We start from the raw sequence: 8,505 nt of genomic DNA, 5'->3' as shown, positions 1-8,505 counted from the left end.
CAGCTGGAATTGCAGGACATGTGGTGGCAGCCTCCTCCCAGCCGGCCTCAGCACCAGCATGGCCCTGGCATAGCCCTGCAGCTGGCTGCACACCACTAAAGGAGCTCCCAGGGCCTGGGGTCTCAGTCCTGGGGCTCACGGGCAGTGCCCCCTGCCAGGGAACCGGAGGTTTTGTGTGCTTGAGTTTATAGAGAACATCTCCATCAGCAGCTGAAGGAAGGTCTTACTGCTGGTATGGATTCTGCAGTGTAAGCACAGACATACGCATGTTTAGGAATGCCTTTAAAGAGCTTGCATGAGGGGTGCAAATGCAGGGATTCGGACCATTTAAAAGAGAAACGTGATCAGGAATTGCATTAGACAAATGCACATGCTAGGACACTCACAAATGCCAAGCAAGAAAACACAGAGCTAGGAGAGTCCTTCAGGCCTCTTGGTCTTTGCTTTAGCCTGAAGCCTTGGTCAAGCAATCTGGGGAGACTTGCATGCAAAATCCAGAAAGATTTCTCAGCCAGATGTGAAATGAACCTTTCTCTATGTTTCAAGCGTTGCCCCAGGATCAGCTTTAAGTTTCATTTCCACCAAGAACAAAAAGTGAAACACATTTTCTTCAGTTTTGGGAGTGGGGAGGGGAAGAAAAAAAAGCTTTCAAGCAAAAATCTTACAAGCTATTTCTGAGCCCCAAGTAGGTCATATTCTCAGGTTCACCTGAAATAACATGTTTAAGCACAGGAACACACTAACCTGTACGCAGATGCATGCTCATGTACACACATGCAAGCCAGAGGCACAAAGCTGCTTTTATTGGCTTGGTGACTGCTCCATGTGAGGGAGATCTAAGGAAGCCATGGAAGCACCTACCTTTCCAGCAGACTGACAACACCAGAGGTAAAATGAGTGTTGAAGGAAAAGCAAAAGAGAAGGGTTGCAAATTTGAAATAATATTTTCAAATACAAAAAAAAAGTAAACAAAAGTAAAAAGTAAAGCTTAATTGATGTGGAAAATAGTAACAACATAGCAAAGATATGTTCCTCCAACAGATTCATGTTACTAAATTATTTCAGAAACAGCCATTTAAGAGGAAAGAATTCCCAGAGGGCCATGAAATGAGGCTTAAAATTTGCTGTGAATGCTGTCGGTGAAGACAACAGTAACGCAGGAAGACAAATACATTCTTGACAGGACTCCTGCTTTCCTGAGATAATGCTCATCTAATATCAATAGGAAGCTTCTGACCAGGTATGTCCATCCTGGAGAGACACTTGGTAACACTATGAGTCTGCTCAAAGCAAGAGGTGCGAGTGCATCAAGCAATCTCATTCCTGCAAGCCAATCTTCCCAAATATGACCATTAGCAACCTGAGACACCCAAAGATATCTCCACACCAACTGAGAACCAAGAACCCATTGAGATAAATTAACTCCTAAAGGCATATTGGGAGGGGAAAGGGATAAATGGATTTTGGAAAGAACAGAACTTCATAGAATTGACTGGAACACCCTGACCAATTTAAGACTGAGAGACACTATCACTCATCAGCAGGACGAGAGGAGAAAGGAGGGTTACAGGAATTCCTGGTCACGTTCTAACAGAAACAACATCACAGAACTGAGCCAACAGCCCATGCCATTGCTTTATTCCATGTAGGAGTTCCCTTACACTTAAGCCACTTCTGTATTGAAGGACAATTTTCCAATATTCTTGAGATGGTAGGACCAGCTCCACAGGTTTTCTATGCAGAAATCAGTATTCCGTGTCAGCCATTTTATTAGCAGGTACATGCCACCCAGCCCTGCTGCTCCAGCGACAAAGAGTCCTCGATTAATTACCTGCAAGTGTAAGAAGAAATCCAGGTGTTGTCACGAGTTTGCTTGTACCTTGTGGCACCAAGTGAGAGACAGGCAAGTTGCTTGAAGTCAGCAAACAGGGTCTGCGACCAACTCTGGCAGAGCGGGTACGCACAGGAACAAAGCTCCAGATGTCCATTCCTTCTTCCCAAGCAGGACCAAGAGCTGCCACGTGGCCGCACATAGTGTGGGAAGCTAAAAACAGGTCACCTCCCACTGCTTTCACACTGCATCATCTTCTGCCCCTACTGCAAGCAAGTCCTAGGGCAGAATGATAAAGGAAACCTCCCACCCGAACAGCTCCAAGCACTCCTCTACCTGACACCAGCTGAAATAGCAGCCTTGGCCCAGCACAGTGTCAGGACAACGCCAGCCACACCAGTGATGCAAGGAACAGAAGTAGCTCCGGGATCAGGGAGCTTCCTGCTGCAGACACACACAGGGAAAGCGTGCTACCCTACACACAGTGTGGAGCCCTCTGGGGTGCTCTCAAACAACTGGGAAGCTTTAAATCCAGCTTGCTATGTCTTGTGATCAAAACTGTCATCAAAACTGTCATCCCCACAGCTGAGCAGTGCTAGCACACATTGCTCATGAGGGTCCTGGCACAGAGGAGTTGACACCAGCTCTAACCTTTTTCTGCCACTTCCAGCGCTGCAATGCTTCGTGGTAGCGAATTCTGGTGAATGTGACCTAAACAGAGAGCAAAAGCAAGTCACTATCTCTGAAATCATTCACAGCAGGAGGGGAGGGAAGCAGGGGCAGAGCAGCTGGCCTCACCATGGTGTATAGCGGGACGATGGTGGAAGGCATGAGCGCGTGGAGGAAGTTGTCTACGTGCTTTCGGAAGATGAACCACATCGAATTCACGTGCTCTCGCATCTGCAACAGACCAACCAAGCTGTCTTGGAAGATATCCCTGCTCCTCGCCAGCTTTCCCCAGGGCTCTCACTGTCAAAGGCAGTAGTGCTGTGGAGAGCAGAGCCTCCCCAACTCTAGGGTTGGTCAAAGCTCTTAGGCTAAGTTATATTAGTGTGAGTTAGTTCAGCAAAGTTTCTGGGAAACAGTATCAGGGAAAAGGTGCCTACAGCTGCCTTGCCATCACTGTGTGACAATACGCACACCCATTAGCGAGTAGGAGAGGGGCATCCAAAGCCACCTCTTAGTTTTTGACCAAGTACTCAGGTCTCCATAGAGAGCAGCACATCCTCAAAACAGCTGTAAATAAACACAGACTCAGGAAACTCCTTTGCACAGTGTGACTGGATGCTCTGGGAGAGCTCAACTACTGTGCTCTTCTCTCTGCCCAAGTGCAAATTCTTCAGTTAACAAGGCAGCACATCACTGCACGCACAGACCCCATCACCCACACAGCTCGCGCATTGCTCATCTACCTCTACATAATTGTACATGGCTAAATCCGAGATCGCGTGGTCGTCTGGCACCCTCAGCCTGGAGAACTCAGGAAGGCAAGCACCTGGGGAAAAGAAGTGGCACCACAATCAGCTCCACAGGATTGCCAGTCCGCTTTGACCAGTCTGCTACTCTGTCTCACTCACCAAGGTCATTGTGGAATTGGTCCATTAACTCATCAAAAACCAAACAATCTTCAAAGCCCTGTGGGAAAAATTGGAGGATAAATAAACAGCAGGAAAATTGTGCTTAAAAATGCCCTCAAGAATGCTTAGCAGGTACAGCCTATTAACATGTGTGGGATCACACTGACCACTGTATTTTAGAGCAGGATTCTCCCTGCAGCCTACAACGTCAGGGATATTGTAAGAAAATGGTAGAGGGCTGTCTTTCTCTACAGCCTGGGGCTCCCCTGCTGGGTCATCCTCCCACGCAGATCCCTACCTCATGAGCAAGCAGCACCACTTTGTCCTTTGCTGCCCAGAGTACCCAGCTGGATCACCAACTTAACTGACTGAATTCAATTCCCATCAAACTCACAGAATTCCACACCACGGGACAAGGCAGCCCTCAAGTTATACTCTCAAATCGGGTATTTCTGCATGAAAAGAGTGAAGCCCCAGCAGCTGAAGCCCAGGGAAGACCATGAACTTACCGCGTTCATACCTTGCCCGTAGAAGGGCACCACAGCATGTGCAGCGTCTCCCATCAGCACACACCGGGATGCGATGTGGTAGGAAGAGCACTTCACAGATATCATGGCCTGGGCTGGCAGCAAAAAGTAATCACGCTTCAGCTCTCGCCTTCAGGCAAAACAACAGACACTTCACTTGATGGCAGCACGGGGGGCAATGAGAACATATCAGGTTGTGTTGAGGCTCAGAAAGGCAGCGTTACTGGCATTCAGTCAGCTTAGGATGCAAAAACCACACCTACTTTTGGGATATTTGTGCTAAAAAAAAAAAAGAAAAAGGAAGCCAAAACACTCATTCCGTTAATTCCACACTGAGTTAAGCAAGGATGCCATAGGAATGTGGTGTGATGTGATTGCATAAAAGCAGAAAGCTTCACTTCACAGACACACCACAATGCGTTCAGATGAGCATGTGCTCAAAGGTTCTCTGAAAGCAGAGCATCAATAGCCGTTCACATGTTCTGCCAGGTAACTCAGTGCGAGTGCATGCACATGCATAACTTCCACCACAGTTCAAATATTCTGCCAGCTGGAAAAAGCCGGTAAGAGTTATGCTACAGAGCAGAAGTTTTAATTACACTGGATGGAGCTCCAGCAGCCGTGGAGCCTCCTTTCTTTTGTTGGGAAATGAGGACACACTGCACAGAGAAACTGTCATCTGGACTTAGGCTGGAAACACTGGTCAATGTCCTCATGTCCATTGGGAAGCTCAGGAGAAGCAGGATGCGCTGTGCCTAAGGGCAGAGCACTGGCTCCACGCTGCTGCCCTTGTGCTGTTTGCCTGGCATGAGAGCCAAGCAGGGCCCCCACTGGGATTAGCACGTTGTTGGGAACCATCTGCTCCCGTAACCCACAAGCTCAATATTTATTTTAGTCCTGCTATCAATAAATGTCAGACTTTTAGTCTGCGGGTTTTTGGTGTTTGTTTTGGCCTTTGTTTTGGCCAAGCATGATACCTGTTAGATGAGCCTTTCCTCGGTCTGTTAAAATGTCCATGCGTTTGCCCAAATATTGAACAGCAGGACTGCCTTTGTGCTGCTCTTCTCAACCTTTCACTCAGCTTTCGTGGAGTCACTTTGTCCACCTAACTCCATCAACAGGAAAACTCAGCTCGTGAACAACTAATTTGAGTTTCAAAACAGCTTTGTTGTGAAGTTTCCAAAGCTTACCAGGAATATCCCTGAGCACCCTGAGGTTCCCAGCCTTCCCTGGGGATGGCCTACCTCCTCTTAAAGCTCCACAGGAGCAAGAGAGGACCACACACTGGGAGAGGATACATATCTAGTTCTGGATCACCGATGGACTCGGGGCTTATATTCTCATGATATATCAGTCCACCTCACAGCTCTTCCAATTCTTATTTGTTTTTTCAGTGAAGAAACAATGCAGACAGTCTGTCTACTCCCCACCTCTTTCAGACCTACAGGCTGTGAAGTTTCATCAGGAAGCTCAAGAGAGCTGTAACCCCCCTGCTTACAGGCATGTCTCCTGCTTTTTTTATAGTTGTGTGTTGATTAGTAAGAGAAGGATGAGAACACTTACTCTCCAATGAGGGGAATAGAATCTGGAAAGTAGGTCTGGAAAAAATCCAGTACTTGCTCGCCAGTTGTAAGCTTCTCAAATTCTTCAAAAGGCATGAAGAGAGTGCAGGTGAAGGACTTGTCCTGCCAGTTACAGAGGAGATTCAGAAAGAACCAAGAGACCACAGGGAACATCTGATGCCCGGATTAACAGTACAGTGTCCAGTCTGACACATGGGAATCATGAAGACCTGCTTGTGCAGTGGGAAAAATACCCAGAGCGCCATTTCCTGGGATGTGTTTATACCCCAAGGAAGAATGGCCATGAGCTATTACCATGTTAGGCAGTGCAATCATCATGAAGGTGTTTCTGGGCCAGATATGGAGGTAGTTCGGTTCCATGGCAAACTGAAAAAAAAAAAAGAAAAAGAAGAAAAACAAAAAACAAACGAAAACAAAAACTTAGTGCCTCTGACCAGCTCTGCTCAGCTTACCTAGACCATGCACTGGTTTCTTTCTGTACCAGCTCATGAGTTCCCATCCTCTTACACCATAAGAGGATGCAATGATCAACTGGGCCTCTCCCCAGTAAAAAAGTACCTGATGCATCAGTGAGACACATGGCAAGGAGAAAGTGTAGGGGAAACAGGCTAGTTTGTTATCTCTGACGTCCCCACAGACCTCAGACAACTGCAGCCACCCTTAGGACAGACATACTTACATCTCCATCCTTGGGCGGGATGGTCAGCTCCATGTAGCCGTGAGGAATGTACTCATGGCTGTAGTTAAAGCGTGTTTGTCTCATGAACTGCTTTCTGACGGTCGAGAAGGCTCCATCGCATCCCACAATGAGATCATAAGCGGCTTCTACAGGCAGCTGCTCAGAACTGAGAAGCGAGAGCCCACTGGATTATCCTGCCACAACCACTAGGCTAGGACTGTGTGCCAGTCCAGCTTAACTGAGCGCAGTAGATTTATTTATTTCTGTAGTTTGGCTACAAAAATAACTCAATGACCTGCAGCATTTTTAATCCTAAAGGGGATAGGGAGTCTGGTTTTTTCATGAGGAAATTCAGTGTTACAAACAATTAATATTCTGTAGACTATCAAAAGCTCTATCAAAGACTCCGACATATACATCCGAACTTACAGCAAACACTGCTGGTACAATGTTGTTATTTCACAGAGCCTGTATTTGCAGGTAGCCTCCCAGGACCTTGAGGGTTCTACAAAGCTGATCTTAAGACTTCAAATTAAGAAACTAACCTTTCCAAAGCCTGCATTAACGACTAAAATGTGGAATTATGAGCTCTGCCAGGCTTGATGCAACATCCCAGCGCTGGTTAGAATGATTTGATAGTTTCAAAAAAATGCCATTTAAATTTCCTAAGAGGTTTGTTTTCCTAAGGTTTGGTTTGACTGAGATGGGAACATAATCAGAATGCTTAATGCAACTACGCAACAAGGTCATCACTTTTTCTCCCTAAAGAGCAATCTGTCCCCGCCAGAGTACGAAAACCAATGCTGTGAAGGCAAGCACATTTATTCCCTGCACAGATCAGCAAATATGCGCATCCAGCTTATGGTTGGTCCACCGAGAGGTTAGGGAGTTGCTTAAACATTTGCAACCTCCCTGTGAACCCTGCTTTGACGTCTCTGCCTCCCAAAGCAGGCACAAAGTTTTGTCCACTCAGGAATAACATTAGTTTTAAACTGACATTGCTCAATTGTTTGAGCTTTTATGAATTATTAAGCAAAAAGTAACTGAAAACAGCCCTTTATCTCGGGCTTGTCCAGGGATTACCTTTTTATGGTTAATGTCCCTAACTCCGCATTGCACTCCAGGAGTTTGTGTCCAAAGTACAGCTTAGTGTTGGAATACTTCTCTGCAGCTGTGAGAAGGGAAAAAAATATTGTAATGACCCTAAATATTTCCATGGGTCCCCTAACTGACAAGAACTTTTACTAGTAGAGCAATAATAGGAAGGAGGCAGCACGCACTAGAGCTAGGGTTTGTTAAATCTGGTAAAGATTTATAAAGTGCAATAAATACTGTAAGAGTTCTCTTTTCCCCACAGTGACATGAATATGCATCTGTCTCCATCATCACTACTATAGAAAGACTGAGAGTTGCATTTGCAGTCAATGGGAAATTTGGCCTTGACTCTACCGATTTCACATTGACACATGCTGCAATTTCTTCCCAGATAGTATTATGACAAGCTGAAAAAAACAAAAGGTCACAGAATGTGAGAAGCTTCTTTAACTCAAATAATTCTGAGAAATAAACTCCTACTTGGGGAACTGAAACAATAGTTAAGTTCAGTTCCCTCAATAAAAGTCCAGTTAAGGGGCAAGCACAAGAAATGCTGCTCAGGTGTTCTCTACAAGAGTGGTTTTAATATAATTTTACCTAAGAAAAACAGCAGAAAAAAATAGCCCAGAGGGAGAAAAAGAAAATAGCAAAGAAGCACCAGATGTAGCTGCAGAAATTTTGGTTAACGGAACATTGAACGTGTCCAAGGAAACAGGACTTTGCAAAAAATGTACAGAGAGGATTGCATCAAACATAGCAGTTTCTCATGCATATATATATATATAATCTTCCTAGATATTAAACACAAAGATAAAATAATGCTTCTGCTTATTGAATTCATTAGGTGATTTCAAACTCAGCAAACTCTTCAGAATATTTCAGAATATTTAAGGTTGGAAGGGACCTCTACAGATCATCTAGTCCAACCTTCCTGCTCAAGCAGGCACACCTAGAGCACGTGGCACAGGGTGGCATCCAGGCAGGTTTTGAAGACCTCCAGAGAAGGAGACTCCACAACCTCCCTGGGCAGCCTGTTCCACTGCTCTGTCACCCTAACAGTAAAGAAGTTCCTCCTCACCTGGAGACGGAACTTCCTGTGTTCCAGCTTGTGTCCATTACCCCTCGTCCTATCGCTGGCCACCAGTGAGAACAGCCTGTCCCCTTCCTCCCTGCATTCTCCCTTCCTGAACTTATACATATTAATCATATCCCC

The 8,505-nt window shown here is 45.8% G+C and overlaps 1 protein-coding gene across 2 annotated transcripts in view; it reads right to left on the bottom strand.

Moving 5' to 3' along the window:
• Positions 1-1,620: 1,620 nt before the first annotated feature.
• Positions 1,621-8,505, bottom strand: part of KMO (kynurenine 3-monooxygenase) — a 13,443-nt gene continuing 6,558 nt past the window's right edge. For both annotated transcript variants that reach the window (XM_026048159.1, XM_026048152.1), the window contains 10 exons: positions 7,281-7,368; positions 6,198-6,363; positions 5,813-5,884; positions 5,499-5,620; positions 3,918-4,065; positions 3,409-3,466; positions 3,244-3,326; positions 2,630-2,731; positions 2,483-2,542; positions 1,621-1,831 (listed from right to left, as the gene is read on the bottom strand). In XM_026048159.1, coding sequence (XP_025903944.1) covers positions 1,664-1,831; positions 2,483-2,542; positions 2,630-2,731; positions 3,244-3,326; positions 3,409-3,466; positions 3,918-4,065; positions 5,499-5,620; positions 5,813-5,884; positions 6,198-6,363; positions 7,281-7,368 — 1,067 coding nt within the window. In that variant the 3' untranslated portion in view covers positions 1,621-1,663. The remainder of the gene's footprint in view (positions 1,832-2,482; positions 2,543-2,629; positions 2,732-3,243; positions 3,327-3,408; positions 3,467-3,917; positions 4,066-5,498; positions 5,621-5,812; positions 5,885-6,197; positions 6,364-7,280; positions 7,369-8,505) is intronic.

The sequence above is a fragment of the Nothoprocta perdicaria genome, unplaced genomic scaffold, assembly GCF_003342845.1.
Source record: "Nothoprocta perdicaria isolate Ctin4 unplaced genomic scaffold, notPer1 scaffold_11, whole genome shotgun sequence".
NCBI lineage: Eukaryota > Metazoa > Chordata > Aves > Tinamiformes > Tinamidae > Nothoprocta > Nothoprocta perdicaria.
Note: the sequence above shows the minus strand (reverse complement) of the source record. Positions and strands in the feature narration are given on the sequence as shown.